Below are 18,972 nucleotides of genomic sequence, written 5' to 3'. Positions count from 1 at the left end.
CATCAGATCCAGGCTCGACTGGCCCCAGCGTTTTGTGATGTCTAAGAACGCCCGAGCAGACAGTTGCCACTCTCCGGGATCCAAGGTATGGCGACTGAGAAAGTCCGCCTTGACATTCATGACTCCCTCAATGTGGGCCGCCGACAGCTGTTCCAGATTCGCTTCCGCCCATAGGCTTTGCTTCATGGCCTCCTTGGCTAGAGGGGCGCTCCTGGTACCTCCCTGGCGATTGACATAGGCCACAGCCGTGGCATTGTCCGACAGGACCCGTACAGGCCTCAGCACCAGTGCCGGGAGAAACTCTAGAAGCGCCAATCGAATGGCTCGGAGTTCCAGGAGGTTGATGGACCATTTCGTCTCTGCAGGAGACCAGAGCCCCTGCGCTTTCCGTCCCAGGCAGTGGGCTCCCCAGCCCGTCAAAAAGGCGTCCGTCGTGACCACAACCCACTCAGGGGTCGTAAGAGGCATTCCTGCGGACAGCTTGCCTGGCTTCAGCCACCAGCTCAGCTCCTTTCGCACCGCTGGCTCCAAAGGAAGGCGTACAGAGTAGTCCTCCGAGACTGGGGTCCACCGCCGCAGAAGAGAGTACTGTAGTGGTCTCATATGAGCCCTGGCCCAGGGTACTACCTCCATCGTTGCCGTCATGGAGCCCAACAGCTGCACATAGTACCAAGCTCGAAGAGTTGAGGAGACTAGGAACTAGTCCACCTGGGTCCGAAGCTTGACGCTCCAGTTGTCCGGCAGGAACACTCTGCCCACTTGGGTGTCAAATCGAACTCCCAGATACTCCAGGGACTGAGTCGGGCGCAGCTGGCTTTTCTCCCAGTTGAGGACCCATCCCAGGGAGCTCAGAAGAGCAATGACCCTGTCTGTAGCTCTCCCGCACTCCGCATAGGAAGGGGCTTGGATCAGCCAGTCGTCCAGATAGGGATGGACTTGCACTCCCTCCTTGCGGAGGTAGGCCGCGATGACCACCATTTCTTTGGAGAAGGTCCGCGGAGCCGTAGCCAACCCGAACGGGAGGGCTCTAAACTGAAAGTGTCGGCCCAGCACTGCAAAGCGCAGAAAGCGCTGATGAGGCGGCCAGATGGGAATATGTAGGTAAGCTTCCTTGATGTCCAGGGAGGCCAGGAATTCTCCCTTTTTCACCACAGCTATTACGGAGTTGAGGGTCTCCATCCGGAAGTGCCGAACTTTCAAGGCCCGATTGACTCCCTTGAGGTCGAGAATAGGCCGAGCAGAGCCTTCTTTCTTTGGCACCACAAAGTAAATGGAGTAGCGCCCCTTGCCAAGCTGATCTACTGGCACCGGGACCACCGCGCCCAGGCGGATCAGGTTGTTCAAAGTCTGCTGCACGGCAGCTGCTTTGACCTGAGACTTGCAAGGAGAGTTTACAAACCCGTCTCTTAGGGGTCGGCAGAACTCTAGCTTGTAGCCGTCTCTGATGACCTCCAGGACCCAAGCGTCTGAAGTTACCCTGGAACACTCGCCCAGAAACGAGGACAACCTTCCTCCTATCTGCACTGGGCCATGGACCAGGTCCCCGTCATTAGGTACGCGACCCTGGGGGCGGGCCGGAGGATGAACCTCCTGGACGGCGGTCCCTACGAAAGGAATGCTGCTTGGGGGAGAAGTTCCATTTGAAGGAAGCGGAGGCAGAGGAGGCTGACTTGCCCGGGCAATACCGACGGACTTCCTGGAATCGGCCCTTAGAGGAACCAGGATGGGCACTGCCGGCCCGAGTCCTGACCTCCGGCAACCTCTTGCCCTTGGAGTGCCGAGCTCCGTCACGATCTTGTCCAGCTCGTCCCCAAAGAGCAGCTTGCCTTTAAAAGGCAGCTTGGCTAGGTGAGATTTAGAGGCATGGTCAGCAGACCAGTGCTTAAGCCAGAGCCACCGCCGCGCAGAGACTGTCTGAGCCATACCCTTGGCCGAGGCTCTCAAAACATCATACAGCAAGTCTGCCAAGTAGGCCAAATCCGACTCCAGGGTCGGCCATTCCGCCCTCCAGGAAGGGTCCGAGGGGGAAGCCCACTGCAAAACAGTCAGACACGCCCTAGCCACGTAGGAGCCGCAAACCGAGGCTTGCAAACTCAGAGCGGCCGCCTCAAAGGACGACTTTAAGGCCGCCTCCATTCTCCTGTCCTGGGCGTCCTTCAGGGCAGTGCCACCTTCCACCGGCAGCGCCGTTTTCTTAGTCACGGCAGTGATTAAGGAATCTACCATGGGCCAGACAAAGGCTTCCCGTTTCCCCTCAGGTAAGGGGTACAGATGGGACATAGCCCTGGCTACTTTCAGGCTCGCCTCAGGGGCATCCCATTGCGCTGAAATTAAGGTCTGCATGGCTTCATGAACGTGGAAGGTTCTAGGCGGGCGCTTCGTTCCCAGCATAATGGCGGAACCAGTAGAGGCTGGGAAAGAGCCTTCCTCCGGAGAGGCAATCTTCAAAATGCTCATGGCCTGCACAAGGTTGGGCAAAGCCTCTGAGTGAAAAAGCCGCGCTGCAGAGGGGTCGTCCGCTCCATCCGAGCGAAGATCAGTCTCTTCCATAGAGTCCGCTAAGGATCTCTGGGAGAACTCAGACACGCTGCCGTCATCCACATCAGAGGAGACCGAGTCCCCCGAGGGTGGGAGATCCACCCGAGGGCGCTTAAGCATAGAGGCCTCATCACCCCGATCAGAGAGGTGAGCAGGGGCAGTGTTCTGCATAAGAAAATCCTGATGCAGCAGCAAAATGAACTCAGGGGAGAAACCCCCCAGTCTGTGCATTTCTGCAGCCTGTGCCGCGGCCCTAGAGGCGCCCTCCATCTACGCTCCCAGTAGCGGGGGAGAGGCGTGTTGCGCGTCCAAAATGGCGTCCGGCGCGAAACTCCGAGAAGGAGCCGCGCGGGAAGAAGGGCATTTTAATTTCGCCGACTTCTTACTGTCGCCCGATTCAAGGGCGACCAAGCTATTAACGTCTCCCATCTCGACAGCGGCCCAAGAAGCCGACCGAGCCGCGTGGCCGGTCACGACCGGGAGGGCGGCCAGCGGGGGATGGGCGCCTGAGGCGGTAAAAGGCCGCCGCGCCAGAGGAAAAACCAGTGAACTCTCCCGGCTCCGAAAGGGCGCCCAAAAAGGGCGACTCTACCTTCGAGCCCCCCGCTTCCCCGCTAGGCGCGCGAACGCGTTCCGGGGAGCGTCTTTTCGCGCCCTTGCCATCCGAGGCCATAGCCACGTGGAGACCGTTCAGGGAACCCCCTGCCCGCTAGTAAAAGGTAAAAATTACTTGCTTCTTGCTCCGAGCAGCGACGACTTGTTCCAGTGAGCAGCTGCAAATGGACGTCCTTTTTGAACGTTTAAAAACAAATTTTTTTTTTTTTTAACAGAGCCAGCGGGAGGGGGGGAGAAAAGGAGGGACCTGGCACCACCAGGTTTGCACTTGCTCACGAAGAGCCCTCAACCCCAGGTACTCAACAAAACCTAAACAAATAGGCTTGGAGACCTAGCCAGAGCTGCTGCTGTGTGACCACACACCTGCTGAGATAGAGAACATACTGGGGAATTTCCGGCAGCACATGACCACATATAGGGAGGCAAAAGATTGCTCTCTATCTCCACCTGCTGTTAGATGGACACAACCCACCAGTCTATGGCTTGATCAGCTTTATGATAGGGAAAAGTATTTTATTTTCCCATTTGATTTGGTCCAAGTGTCTCTTGTGATTTTCACTGTTTTTCCAGGGTGTCCTGTCCACCTTCTCTCTGTGTCCTTATTTATCCTGTCCAGCATCTGTCCTCTTGGTGTCCCTATCCTCCCTCTATATTCAACTGTCGTCTCTGTGTTCCTATCTCTGTGTTAGTGTAACCTGTTTTCTCTCTACCCCTCTTCCCAGAGGGTCCAGCACATCTCCATTTCCCCCCAATTCCGGTCCTGCATATCTCCATTCCCCCCCCCCCCAAAAAAAAAAAAACTGGTCCAGCATATTGCCATCTCTCTCCCCCCCCCCAAAAAAAAAAAAACTGGGTCCAGCATATCTTCACTCCCCAATCCTAGTTCCAGCATATCTCCACCCCCCCCCCCCAATCATCCCAGGTTCAGCATATCTTCATCTCTCACCCAATCCTAGATCCAGCATATCTCTATCTCCTCCTCTCCCCTCCCCCCAAAACCAGATGTAGCATATCATCTTCCAAGATCCAAGCCCCACCCCTTCCCCTCTATCCAGCAATGCTGCCTCTCCCCCCTGCCCCCACCCACATCACCAGGGGAGCTCAGTTCAAAGCCCAATGCAGCTTCTTGTGATTTTGGCCAAGTCACTTAACTCTCCATTGCCTCAGATACATACTCAGATCATAAGTCCTCCAGGAAAAATACGTACTGTATATAAGAACATAAGAATAGCCATTCTGGGTCAGATTAATTGTCCATCTAGCCCAGTATCCTGTTTCCAACAATGGCCAATTCAGGTAAATATGATTAAGATTATTCTTCCCAATGTGTATCACTTTGCATTTGTCCACATTAAATTTCATCTGCCATTTGAATGCCCAGTCTTCCAATTTCCTAAGGCCTTTCTGAAAATTTTCACACCCACATATATTTTAACAAACTTGAATAGTTTTGTGTCATCTGCAAGTTTAATCACCTCACTCATCACTCCAATTTCCAGATTATTTATAAATATATAGACTAATTTTCGGCAAATCTAAATTTGAATCTCCCAAGCCCCTTCGGGAAAAATTGCACTGGCTTCCGGTCAGGGAACGAGTTGCCTTCAAGACCTGCACCTTGATTCACAAAATTATCTATGGCATTGTTCCAGATTATATGCTAAATTTAGTTGATTTACCACCCAGGATCAAATCTAATACCACCCGATCTTATTTGAACCTACACTATCCGGACTGTTTTGGCCTCAAATACAAATCAACATATGCCTCCAATTTCCCTTTCCTGGGTACTCGACTGTGGAATGCTTTACCTAAACTAGTTAAATCAACCCAAAATTATCTAAAGTTTAGAAAATTATTAAAGTCTGTACTATTCAAAAAGGTTTACCCTCCAAATTCAACATAATCAGCTTAATGTCTTTGGTTTCAAATAATCCAGAAACACTTGAATCTATTTTCTTTACTATTCTACTGTTGAATATTATACCAAACTTTAATTTACTGTTTGTACTGTTTAATATGCCATTAGTACTGTATTCCTAATTTAGCTTATGTAAGCCACATTGAGCCTGCATCCAGTGGGAAAATGTGGGATATAAATGCTTTTAAATAAAATAAAATAAAAATAAAAAATATTAGATAGCACAGGTCCCAATACAGATCTCTGCAGCACTCCAGTAGTCACCCTCCTCCATTGAAAGACATGTCCATTTAACCTACCCTCCGTTTTCTGTCCAATAACCAATTCCTAATCCACTACTACTAATAATCATTTCTATAGCGCTACCAGACATACGCAGTGTTTTACACATTATATGCAGGTACTTTTTCTGTCCCTAGAGGACTCACAATCTAAGTTTTTGTACCTGGGGCAATGGAGGGTTAAGACTTGTCCATGGTTGACCACAAGGAGCTGCAGTAGGAATCGAACCCAGGTCAACATTGCCTCCTATCCCATTACTCTTTAATAAGATCATGTTCCATAAACTTTGTTGTTAGAACCTGGCCAGGATGATCACATAGCTACCATAAAAATACTATAAAAAATATCTCTGAGGACCATCTGTCTCCAGCCTCAGCTCTTGTAGTTCTACCTCCCTAATCCACAAGTGTTAAGTATTACAGGTGAGACTCATTTGCACATGGTGTGACATGACCCATTTGGCTCCTTCATTTAAATTTGGCCTATTTCTTTATTTCTTCAGCACTTTATAGATATTTCTTCAAAATTATTTATCCAGAAGATCTCTTCAGCCCTGCTCTGCCCCATACATAGTTTTTCTGTGTTTGTCATCATCAAGTAATGTCTTCAGTACACCCAAGGTTGGCAACTACAGTATATCAGTTCTCTTCCCCATATCTTGACTGGTTTTCAATCACAGCCCCAGTCTACTTCCAGTTTCCCCCCTAACATAACTTCCAGTACTTTGTAGGCATGGGAGCAAACTTCAAAATTATTTGGGGTGCTAAGCACAGTGGAATTAACCCTCCCTGGCAACATACAAGGAATTTTCTCAATATTGGGAGTGTTTAAGCAGCCACAGAGCCGGCTCCTATGTTTGTTGGTGAAATTTGGCACCAGCTCATTTAAATTTGCATAAATTAACAGGAGGTTCCCGGGAGAACCGTCTATCCTGGGGAATACTGGATTTGAAATGCGCTCCTTTTCCTACTGTAAGCTAGTAAATGTGTAAACATTATTACCTTCTTCCTGTAACGAGGGTACCATTATTTCACCACCCTACACACATCAATGATACAAGCATAGAAGCAAACAACCGAGACACACGTACAAAACACAACAAAAATGACGTAGACGCGTTCCACTTCCAGTGCGCAGCGCCTTTTTTCTGTCCCTCTGTCCTGCCTCCTGTGGTTTCAGCAAGTTTTTGTCACTTTTAGCCAAGTAGGTTTGATTGCCCCAATTGATTCCTCCAACCTCCTTGCTTATAGCTTAGCGGCGCTTCTTCCGGTGCTCTGCTGCCTCTTCCCCCCGGGGCTGGTACCCCAGCACTGGAGTTCCGGCCGGAAGAGGTAGTGATGGCGACTCTTCTTCATCCCAACATCTCGCTTTTGCTTTCTTTGTGCCTGGCAGGTCTGTCCCTGACTGAAGGACGGCAACTCCGGTTCGTCACCCTGGTGAGTGAAGGGTAGAAGCAGAGAAATAAGATGTGGATACCCGATTGGTTCAGTGGTCCCAGAGAAATTCCCATTCCTTGTTAGGCTGATACCTGGCTCGTCATATTACATTAGCTTTCTATATTAAGAATTTATGAAGAAAGGTTACATAGTGCATCTTACTTGTTACAATTGTGGCTAGTTAATGCTTCCCTGAAAGCATTCTGAAACAGAAATAATAAGTGAAAGATATAGAAAGAACGAGATTCATGGAGAAACTTTAATAAAACACCAGCGGATTGCATCTTATAGACTACTGGGCAGTTTACAGTCATAAAAGATAAAAACAAACAAGTAAAACAGAGAAGAACAGAACTACAGAATTCAGTAGGAAAGAGTAAAACCAGACATGCCGAGAGAGAGAAAGCTTGGAGGAACAGATTAGATGGATGAAGTGTGTAATCCAGGAGTTGATTTCTGCCAGGTACTTGTGACCTGACTTGTCCACTGTTTGAAACAGGATACTGGGCTAGATGGACCATTGGTCTGAGCCAGTATGGCTACTCTTATGTTCTTGTAGAGAAAACGAGTAGCCACCTGCTGGCATTTCAGTTGAGAGGACAGAGGTATGGAGAGCGAATACAGCAGGTGAGAGATGAAAAGAGGGCTCAGAAAGACCCGATAGCTTTACTTGCTATTAGAAAGAGCTTTACACATCAGACATTGGAATGGGAGAAGGAGTGGAGGCTTACCTAGCCTCTGTAGACCTGCCAGTGTTGGAGGAAGAGGAAATGATGTGAGCTATAAATTTATGTATTTGCTGGGCCCCTAATGAATCCAGTAATAAGATGTTTTTAACTGTTTTGTTTTGGGCAAAGCCTCTGCTCAAGTAATGAATCTAGCAGGGATAATGGTTATCCTGAAAGAGGGTAAAGATCCATCTTGTGGATTCTACAGACTAATTTTGCTCTTAAATATTGATATCAAAATACTGGCAGCAGTTCTGGCATCCTGGCTAATCAGGCTGATCTCTTGCCAAATTCATGAGGACCAGTCAGACTTTATTTTGGGTAGGCAGGAAATAGATGTAAGAAAAGGATGGAATCAGAATAATAACATAGTAGATGATGGCAGAGAAAGACCTGTACAGTCTATCCAGTCTGCCCAACAAGATATGTGCTACTTTGTTTATACCTGACTTTGATTTGTATCTGTCATTTTCAGGGCTCAGACCGTAAAAGTCTACCCACCACTAGCCCCGCCTCCCAACCACTAGCCCCGCCTCCCACCACCGGCTCTGCCACCCAATCTCTGCTAAGCTTCTGAGGATCCATTCCTTCTGAATAGGATTCCTTTATGTTTATCCCACGCATTTTTAAATTCCGTTACCGTTTTCATCTCCACCACCTCCTGCGGGAGGGCATTCCAAGTATCCACCACTCTCTCCGTGAAAAAATACTTCCTGACATTTTTCTTGAGTCTGCCCCCCTTCAATTTCATTTGATGTCCTCTAGTTCTACTGCCTTCCCATCTACGGAAAAGGTTCATTTGCGGATTAATACCTTTCAAATATTTGAACGTCTGTATCATATCACCCCTGTTTCTGCTTTCCTCCAGGGTATACATGTTCAGGTCAGCAAGTCTCTCCTCATACATCTTGTAACACAAACCCCATACCATTTTTGTAGCTTTTCTTTGCACCGCTTCAATTCTTTTTACATCCTTAGCAAGATACGGCCTCCAAAACTGAACACAATACTCCAGGTATGGCCTCCTTTCTTCTGCTGGTCACACCTCTATACAGCCTAGCAACCTTCTAGCTACGGCCACCGCTTTGTCGCCTTCAGATCCTCAGATACAATCACCCCTAGATCCCTCTCCCTGTCTGTACATATCAGACTCTCACCGCCTAACACATGATTAACAGGCAGACAGACCCCACTCTGCTACTATTGATTGAGCTGAGAAGCCATTCGATTGAGTAGAGTGGGGGGTTTATGTTTAGAGTCTTGCAATGCCTTGGGTTTGGACCTAACTTTTTGGCTTGGATCAGAGCGTTTATATGCAGAACTCAGAGCGCGGTCTAAAGTTAATGGAGGGTACTCGGAGAGTTTCTCCCTCCAGAGATGGATGTGGCAGGGCTGCCCTTTGTCCCTGTTGCTGTTTACATTGACAATAAAGTCTCTAGCAACTAAAGTTTACCAGAACAGAGAAATGGGAGAGTGACTATGAAGTTTCCCTGTTTGCAGATGACATTTTGCTCACTCTTAATGGGGATACTTATTAAGATGCATTATGGCCATAATATGCATTGTCTGCCCCCAAATGTGTGTTTAATGGTAATAATGTGGGTGATATTATAGTAACACACATTTAATTTAAATTACCCAAGGACACATAGTAATGAGATGTAAAACATGCAAATGCATGCAAGACACCTCATTACCATGTAAATCAAATAATGTAACTTACTCAGATCACTGAAAGTCATGTTATTCCTGGAAAAATAAAAAAGCTGGTATTTTTTTTCTAGTCAGGAGCATCGCACCCCAAATCTGTGTCCCAATGCTCCCAAGCCACATCTTAAAGGGTCTGGGCATAAGTGATTAATCTCCCCCTTACCCTGAAGTCCTCCCATCACCCCCTCCACTTTTACAAATCCTGGGGTCTAGTGGGGTTAGGGTGGGAATAATCTCCTGGTAGAGGCCAACCAAATTTGGTTTCAGCACCAAAACCAGCCTGAAATTTAAAAAAGTCAGCCTTGTTTCAGTTTTATACAGAAATGTCAGTGCATTTTTAGTTGAAACAGAAACTCCCCTGAACTAAAGCAGGCCCTACTCCACCTTCCCTCGCTGAACAAATTCAGGTCCCATTCCTGAATACCTTGAACAAAATCCACCCCCCCACCCAGGCCTAATTTACAAACCCTAATGGCCTAGTTGGGGCAGGAGTGATCCCAAGTCGTTCCTATCCATGTTGGCTCTGCTGTTAAAATGGCTGCTGCGGGAGGGCACAGCAGCCATTTTGAGAGTGGAACTGTCAAAGGCAGGAATGATTCAAGATAAATTGGTAAATAAAAAAGCATATATAGATTTTTATAGATGGTACTTAACCTCTGTTATATTGAAGAAACTGTATGGGTTATTGTCTGTTGGATACTTGTGGTGATACAAACAAGAGGAGGATGTTCATGTATGTTTGGTGGCATTGCCTGCTCATTCAGGGGTAGATGCACTAACAAAAACGTTAAAGCCCTTCCTTTACAGATTCCTTAGCGAATCTGTAAGAAATGGGCACGCATCAAGGAAATCACATGCAAATGAGCTGGTCGCTGCCAGTTCATTTGCATGTGATTTCCTTCCAAGCCAGTCGGCCAGCTGAGCATGCGCAGAGCAGCCAAGCATTATGCTGGCTGCTCTGCGCATGCCAAGGACGTCCTTCACTCAAAAAACAAAAAAAAAAAAAGGGCATCCCTGACGAGCAGGACGGGCTTTTCTTCAAACTCACAACTGTGCAGCCTGCAAGCACAAACCCAAGTGAAAGCCTCCGCCCAGGATTCTCTCTTACCTTGGGCTGCCGAGGTGCTGCTGGCGCTCAGGATGACCAGGGCAGGTAAGAAAAACATCTGTAGGATGTAGCCCAGCCCTTGTCCACAGCTTGCAGTCTTCAGCCCCTTCCCCACGCTCCTCAGAAGGAAAACAGCAGCCGAAGAGCCCCGCGATGCCAACCAAAAAAACAATTGCATCTGGTCACAAGTTTCTCCTTTTGGCTCCAAACCCTCCAGAAAGAAATCACTCGCGTTAACAGGCAAATGTGTCGGGGCTAGGAGTAAATGGTCTGGATCGAGGAAACAAGTCTCTGGGTAGTGGGTCTTGCAGCGCAGGAAGAGAAAGCATCCTCGTAGCCCCGTCTGATCGCTGCTTCCCATAAGTGTTTTGGAAAGAGAAGGCAGAGATCGTGTCTGTAGGTATCGGTGTTGTTATTGTATAGCAGAATCCGCGTGTGAGGCGGACTGTGATATCGGGGGTGGGGAGGTGGGGATGATGGTTAAACAACTTCACACTGCCGTCTAAAGTGCAGGCTTCCCAAGTACTACAGTCCTAGCAAACTGAAGTGAGCTGATCGCAGAGAGAGATGTCAAGAAGGAAACAGGCAAATCTCTCACCCTACTTGCTGGGTTTCTCCTTTTTTTTTTTTTTTTTTCTTCCAATTCTCTCACAGCAGCCCCAAGGAGAGGTGCAGACCTCTCCTGAGGTTTTCTATGGATGGTAAGGCAATCGGAAAATGGTAGTGCATCTCATTACAATACGAATTATACAAATTATAATACTAATTTGCTCATCTGCATTCCGTTTTCGTTATCTGCTCATTCAGGGGTTGATGCACTAACAAAAACGTTAAAGCCCTTCCCTTACCGATTCCTTCCTTTTGTGCATGTCCCTGTTTACTACTTGCACATTAAACTGGCTAGAACCAGTTTAAAACCCACGCTGCTGGCTCATTACATTTAGTGCATCTAGCCCTCAGACATTTTGGCAGGAATTTGTTGATTTATTCTCTGATATATGTGGAACTGAGATTCCAGTGGAGTCACAGATATCCTATTGCACAGCACACCTAAAGATCTAGACAGAAGATCAGTCAGTTATTGGCATGTTGTGCCACTGCTGCATGAATGAAAACAAACTACCACATCTTCAACAAATGTAAGTATCCTTAGTAAATTGACTGCTGTTGAAAGAGATTTGTTTCCTGAACTTTGGTAGTTTCACTTGAAGACAGCAGTAAAAGTAGACCCACAATTAAGCCCTGGGAGGGAGTAAAATGCCTGGCAAAGGGGCCCTCGGATTTACACATGGATAAATTTGGGAGAAGAACTAGGGCAGATAAGAGGGAATATGGTGGGGGGGGGGGGGGATGAAGGGGATGTTTGTATTAAGGGTTGTAAATGTAAGGGAAAGGAGATGAGATTGGTTACAATCAAAGTGGTTTACGTATTATATACAGGAACTTATTTTGTAAATATAGAAATTGTGCAGTGGTTTTGGTTCTGTGATAATTTATATAAAAGTATATATTGTGATTTTGTTTTAAATTTTATCCTTTTCTTTAAAAAAAAAAAAACAGTATGTAAACTGCTAAGGTGGTATTTATTGATTGGCAATACACAGTGTGTTTTTTCTAGCGATAAAGGTGCCGGTACTCAAATGCCAGGCTACCCTTCAGGGGTGGGGTGATCACTGAGAGACCCACCCCACAATAGCCAGGCCCCCTGCAACCAGGCACAGAATCTATAACAAGTCAGAATTAGTATGTAGAGCCTGAGATTTTTCATTAAAACTTGGGGACCATGGGTCAATTTTAGCAGACAATGGAGAAGGTGCCGGTACTCAGTACCCCCAGGTACCCCCTCAAAAAAAGCCCTGGCTATACATTAAAAACTGAACTTGGAAACTACTTCGTGCTACCAGCCACTTATGGCTTTTTTGGTGCTACAGCCTAGCATGGCAGCCCACCTGCAAGTTTCACTTTGATACAGATATATTGAGGCATGATTTGCTGTAGTTATACCAAAGCAGTTTGCTGTCCTTATGTGTGACTTTAATATGCCCATGGTTGTTTGTTCGTTAGAGAAGTGGACAGGCGAGGTATACAGTACCCCCCCCCCCCCCCCCCCCCCGGCCAGGCATAGAACTATTTTGGAAAAAGGATAGTTGAATTTGAGATCCTTATTATGAAGTGTAACTAAACTGTGAATCTGTGGGCATTAGTCTATTATGTGTTATCTTCTGAATTTATGACAGATTGAGATGCGTCTCTAGTCCCTCAGGATTTAATGGACTAACAGATTTGTGGCAACCGTGCATTTTATTTTTCCGACAGGTCACTGCACACAGCCTGGGTGAGATTTTGAGTTCAGGTTCAGTTCTGTGCTTTGTCCAGCCTATGTCAATCAAGTCTTTGAGACATCAAAACTAAATACATAGTATAGCTTTTGTAAAGTATTTTAAACCAAACACATTCTTAAGTGGATTAAGATATACCAGGTGTGCACACACAGCTGCAAATGCTGAAAGAACTACACTCTGCCAGCATCAGTAAGGGAAGGCAGCAGGGTGATACAGACACAGAACAAGCTGTCCAAATGTGCATTTAGCTTACTTCTTACTAACAATGGCAATGTAGCTGGAGTGTGGGATCTCTTCCCCCCCCCCCCCCCCCCAGTTGTCTCAGGGTATACAGACTGCAGATCTCTGCCTCATCTGAGCCATTTGGAGCTCACACCTGTCTGAGCATAGGTTTCGTCCTGCTGAGTCAAACCAAAAGTCCATCAAGTCCAGCATTCTGTCTCTAACAGCAGCCAGTCTGCCTCTCTGGGAAGTATGCAACAAATACCAAATTAGATCCATTCTTTGTTGCTCACTCCCAGCAATAAGTGATGGCTTTCCCAACTCTACCTGGCTAATAATGAATGGTCTTTTCCTTTAGGAACTTGAGACTTTGACCCCCTCATCCTTGAGAACGTGTGTGACACTGATGTCATTCTTCATTTCTCTAATTCCAAACCTGCAGTTACCTTCATTTATTATTCATTCACATCTGTATCCTTTTTGTGGATTTGTCTGAGTCAGAACAGGGAACACAATGAAGGAAACTTTAGTCTGCAGGCAGCATAAGGCAGTCCAAAGGAGGAGAATACGTGTCTGGTGTTAAAGCATTTTAATTCAACAATAGTATTCTTACACAAGCCCAACATGAATCGCGTTTCACCCTATCAGTTGGCTTCGTCAGGGGCAGCTATAAATAAGAAATAAAAATACATCATAAATCACAATATCAAAAACCAATCATGACAACAATAAAATCAAGTGTACTCACAGTGATTGTGCCACTAACACACAAAAGGTGTTCTAAAGAGAACATCAAAACATATGTGTAGCAGGGTCACTCAAAAGCAACTATAAAACATATAATAAAATATAATAAAATAGTAGTAATAAAAAGAAAACAAATCATAATCATAAACAGACATACAACAATATAACTCACAATCCAAAGAATTAAAAGATTAAACAACTCACCAAGCAACACATCAGAGATCCACACGGATGGCAGGCAGCATAGACATGTAGTAGGCAACTTCTAGAGCGCAGCCGTTAACACAGACTTTTAAGCCCTTCCTCTTATGGGCTCAAAATGCAATAAATTCACTAATTTGCCATTTAAGATCCCTTTCACTAAGCGGTGGTAAGAATTAATGCATGCTTACCACGTGTTAAAAGGCAGTGCTGTGGGAAACACTCAGGTGTCTTGGTGGTTCTGGGATCAGTAAGTGCTACCCACATGCTATAAAAATAGGTTTTATTTTTTAGCACAGGGGGTAGGTTTGGAGGCAGAGAGTAGGCATGCCCTGTGCTAATCAGGTAACACGGGTAAATCATTTTCACTAGTGCATAATTGCTTGAAACACAGAAATTGGCTGTATGGTAAATTTTCTTTTAAGGGTTTGCTATGGCAGCTAGTGTAGTGTGAAACCTTAATTCACATCAGGTAGCTTTATATAAATGCTTGATGAATCTTTCCATCATTAATTCTTATTAAAATTGAATTTCTTTTCTGTCATAAGTAATTTGAAACTTCAAATTTGGATCACACTGATTTATCCATCCATAAAACTTAAAACGATCGTCCTCTGTACCCTCCCAAAGAATAAAAATGTCATCAGTATATCTTTTGCAACTCAAATGTTGTTCCATGAACTCGTGCTTTAAAAGAAACATCTCACCTGTTGAGCTGTCAGCGAGACTGTAGGGGGGAGGAGGGAGTGGGATTAGAGTGGGGTAAATTGCTTTCCGTCCACTGCTCTGGGGGGGGGGGGGGGTCATAAGAGTTCAGACCTCTTGAGGCATGGGGGGGGGGGGGGAGTCCTGTAGAAGGAAGGAGGGAGGAATGCTCAGCTGGGTTGGATCAAGGTTCATAAGATTTTATTGTTATTGCCTTTTTGAGTCAGTGGCCAGTTTTGTTGTTTAAGGATGTGTTTATTTCTCCTAGGGAAGGGGAGACAATTATTTCTGTGCCAATGGTTTTTTGCTCTTATATAGCATGTTCCTGAGATTCAATGTACGCTGTATTGATGTAGATAGCTTTGTTCAACATGCTGGTTTATAAAAATTGTTGAAATAAAAGAAACATCTCCTCAAAATTAGCAACATGTAAATTAGCAATGGATAGTGCCATAGAGGACCCCACTGCAGTTCCTTTTATTTGAACAGTTAGAGACAGGTTTTTTGTGTGTGTGTGTGTGTGGGGTGTTAAATAAATAAATACTTTCCCACAGCTCTGCCTGATTCCACCTGTTCTTGGGCTTCCTTACTATTGTACCTAACATTTGCAACACATTATGTCAAAATGTGTTTGTTTTCTTTTGGTGTGTTCTCTGGCAGGTGTACCGCCATGGAGACCGCTCTCCTATTAAGACATACCCCAAGGATCCGCACCAAGAGAACGCCTGGCCACAGGGCTTTGGACAACTTACCCAGGTGAGATGCGACTCGTCCCCCCCACCCCCAGCTAAGGCCAAAGACTCCTCCTTGGAGTGGGGGGGGGGGGCGACAAACAGTCTATCCCTCTGCAGATGGTCTTCCCCCCCCCTCAACTCCAAGGAGGAGTCTTTGGCCTCAACTCCACAGGGGCACAAGAGACCATGTTTTCTACCTAACTCTCCAACAAACAAAAAAGAATTCTGTACAATCTTACCCCACCAGAAAGAGCGGCCATAAGAACCCTACAAACTAACGAACGCATTATCATCAAACCCGCAGACAAAGGAGGCGCAGTGGTAATTATGGACATACAAAAATACATTGAAGAGGGGCACAAACAGCTCTCAGACAATAAATACTACAGGAAACTAACTGAGGACCCCACACAGGATTACACAAAACAGCTGAAAGACCTTATCAAAACATTTCCTACACAAGCGCAACCTCACCTGAAGAAACTCATACCAAATCAACCTTCCGTAGGCACATTTTACATGCTACCCAAGATCCACAAACTGGGAAACCCTGGCAGACCAATCATATCAGGTATTGGCACACTCACGGAAGAAATATCTGGATTCATAGAGGGAATTCTGAAACCTCTCGTATACAAAACTAACAGCTTCATACAAGACACCACAGACTTTCTGAATAAATTGAAAAATATCAAGCAACTACCACCTAACACCCTTCTGGTCACGATGGATGTAGAATCACTATACAGCAACATTCCACATGCGGATGGCATAGCTGCATGTGGAAGACTCCTAAAAAAATCCACACTGGACCATCAATACTCACCAGAAACTATCACAAAATTAATCAAATTCATCTTAACTCACAACTACTTCCACTTTAACAATGATATCTATCTGCAAATAATGGGCACTGCGATGGGCACCAGGACAGCACCCCAATATGCCAACCTTTTTATGGCTGAGCTGGAAGAGACATTTCTGAATACACACCAGACCAAACCTCTAAAATACTACCGGTACATCGATGACATTTTTATGATTTGGACGGAGGGTGAAGAAACTCTGAAACAATTTTATTCTGCATTCAATACATACCATCCTACAATCAGATTCAAAATTGACTACTCCCCAGAAAAAGTCAATTTTTTGGACACCACGGTCTCAATCAGTGATGGCTGTATACAAACATCTGTATACAAGAAACCCACAGACAGATGTAGCTATCTCCACAACTCCAGCTTCCATCCTTCACATACAAAAAGATCCATCATTTACAGCCAAGCCACAAGATACCACCGTATCTGCTCTGACCCAGGGGACAGAGACAGACACCTTAAAACCCTGACTGAATCCTTCAAACAGAAGGGCTACAACCCCAAAATAATCTCCAAGAATATTGCCTCCTCCCTCAAAACACCCAGGGAGAATCTGCTACAGTACAAAAAGAAAAAATCCACAGACAGAATCCCGCTTGTAGTGACATACAATCCAGAGCTGGAAAAACTGAGGAAAATCATAAGAGATCTACAACCTATACTCCAGGAGGATGAATTACTGAAAGAGATATTCCCATCCCCACCAGTACTGGCCTTCCGACAGCCACCCAATTTAAAACACAAGCTAATCAGAAGTAAACTTCCTTCACAGACTGAAAAGGAACAGAAGGGCACACTTCCCTGCAATTTATCCAGTTGCAAACTATGCCAAAATATTTCACAGGACCCCAAAGTCATCCACAAAGGAAAGATATTCAACATAAAGGGATCTTTCACTTGCTCATCTTCCAATGTGGTATATATCATTCAGTGTAAAAAATGTAATGAAGGATGCTATATTGGAGAAACAGGCCAGATGCTTAAGACAAGATTCAATTTACATAGACATCACATGAACAATACAGCCAGTAGGGCCCCCACCCCGGTGGGACAGCACTTCACAGAACCAGGACACTGTACCAGTGATTTCACAGTGAGAATACTGAAAGGTAACTTTAAAACCATACAAGAACGTAAGACCTTTGAAGTCAGAATGATTGAATATTTTAACACCCAACAGAAAGGACTTAACAAGGACCTGGGGTTCCTAGCCCATTATAAACCATAAAGCTGTATGTCTCTGTTGATCACCCTCCCCTCACCTATCCACACCCACCCTGTTAGAATACCAATGATATGCTTTGATGTCCCCATGCATACTTCCTACCCACCCCCATCCTCCCACCCTGTCAGACTGTCATAGCAATGCTTGAATGTTCTCACTTATATACACTGTCAGCTAGCACATTTGCTTATTTCCGATCTGACGAAGAAGGGCAACCTTCGAAAGCTAATCAAGAAATGTATTAAGTTATGTCCAATAAAAAAGGTATCATCTTATTTTCTTTTCCATGTTTTATTTTGTTTGATTTCTATTGACTACCTAACTGCAAAACCTCCTCTTCTTTGTTCGAGTATTAGCAGTATTAATGGGTTTTTATTATGTTGTTGCTGTGTGATTACAGGAGGGTATGATGCAACACTGGAAGCTAGGCCAGGGGCTGAAGACACGATACACTGGATTCCTAAATGAGTCCTATGACAGACAGGAGGTCAGTTAACTATTTGATGCTTTATTGTGTCAAGCCTTTCCTTTCTTAGCTGAGTCTAAGCCCTTGTTCTGCTGTCCTTCACTTATCACACACCTGGCATTGTTCTGCCTTTGGTCACTGACACCTTGAGTATTGTGCGGATTTGACATATTATTCACCTGGAGATGTACCCATAGATCCTGAATGGCTGGTTCTTGCCCAAATTAATGCTCTGTGATGAGTTCCAGTGAGGAAACTGATATAACCAGAACTCCTTCTAACAATCCTGAAATAATTAGTCATGGTTTAACCTTTGCATTTCTCAATGTCTTATTTTGCTGTTATTGTAACTTGTATTGAATGTATTTTGATAAATGGGGATTTTTTTTAGTACTATTTGTCTCTCTTCACCCCCCCCCCCCCCCTTTGGTTTGCTTGGAATGTTCAACTCCTTCCATTGGGGTGTTAACTTTTGGGGCATGGAGGAGTGGTTTAATGGTTAGTGCAGCGGATTGTGGACCTGGGGAACTGGGTTAGATTCCCGCTGCTGCCTGATGGTTGGCTGTGGCTTGAGATCCTGGGGAAGCAAGTTCAATTCCCTTTGCAGCTCCGTGTGACCCTGGGCAAGTCACTTAATCCTCCATTGTCCCAGGTACAACAGTAGTACAATGTACTACATAGATTGTGAGCCTACTAGAGACAGACCCAGTACCTGTAAAATGAAACTATAAACCGCTTATGTTTAAGTGGTATATAAATACTGAAATGAATGAATGAATGCTAGGCAGCTTTGTTACTTAAGGAAAACCAGAATCACAGGAGTACCAGGAATTACTGCCTGGCCTTAGCCACAAAGCTGCAATCTGATAGGTTGATGAGTGGGTTATGATGTCTGCCCAGGCTCCCCACCAGTCCTTTGCAGCTCCCAATGGAAGTTCTAATAACCATCATTTGGGATTGATGCAGAAACCTTGCCTTAGAGCTGTGCATTGCTGCAAAGGGTACTGCTTCCTAGTGCAAAAGTAACACCAATGTTTTGCTGCCCGATGCAGTAACCAAACAGTATACAAATAGACCCAGTGCAAAAAATGTGCATAAAATGGGAGCGCGCACA

General features: G+C 45.5%; 2 protein-coding genes across 3 annotated transcripts in view; one reads left to right on the top strand and one right to left on the bottom strand.

Annotated features, from left to right (window-relative positions):
- The window catches only part of NR1H3 (nuclear receptor subfamily 1 group H member 3), a 116,299-nt gene extending 109,920 nt beyond the window's left edge, over positions 1-6,379 (bottom strand). Inside the window, exon 1 of the mRNA XM_030200903.1 lies at positions 6,358-6,379. The gene's annotated coding sequence lies outside the window, so the exon portion shown is untranslated. The remainder of the gene's footprint in view (positions 1-6,357) is intronic.
- A 256-nt stretch (positions 6,380-6,635) lies between these two features.
- The window catches only part of ACP2 (acid phosphatase 2, lysosomal), a 73,555-nt gene continuing 61,218 nt past the window's right edge, over positions 6,636-18,972 (top strand). For both annotated transcript variants that reach the window (XR_003941926.1, XM_030200900.1), the window contains exons 1-3: positions 6,636-6,792; positions 15,216-15,311; positions 17,793-17,879. Coding sequence is in view for 1 of the 2 variants with exons in the window: in XM_030200900.1 (XP_030056760.1) it covers positions 6,694-6,792; positions 15,216-15,311; positions 17,793-17,879 (282 nt within the window). In the remaining variant the exon portion in view is untranslated. The remainder of the gene's footprint in view (positions 6,793-15,215; positions 15,312-17,792; positions 17,880-18,972) is intronic.

This window comes from Microcaecilia unicolor, chromosome 4 (genome assembly GCF_901765095.1).
Source record: "Microcaecilia unicolor chromosome 4, aMicUni1.1, whole genome shotgun sequence".
NCBI lineage: Eukaryota > Metazoa > Chordata > Amphibia > Gymnophiona > Siphonopidae > Microcaecilia > Microcaecilia unicolor.
Note: the sequence above shows the minus strand (reverse complement) of the source record. Positions and strands in the feature narration are given on the sequence as shown.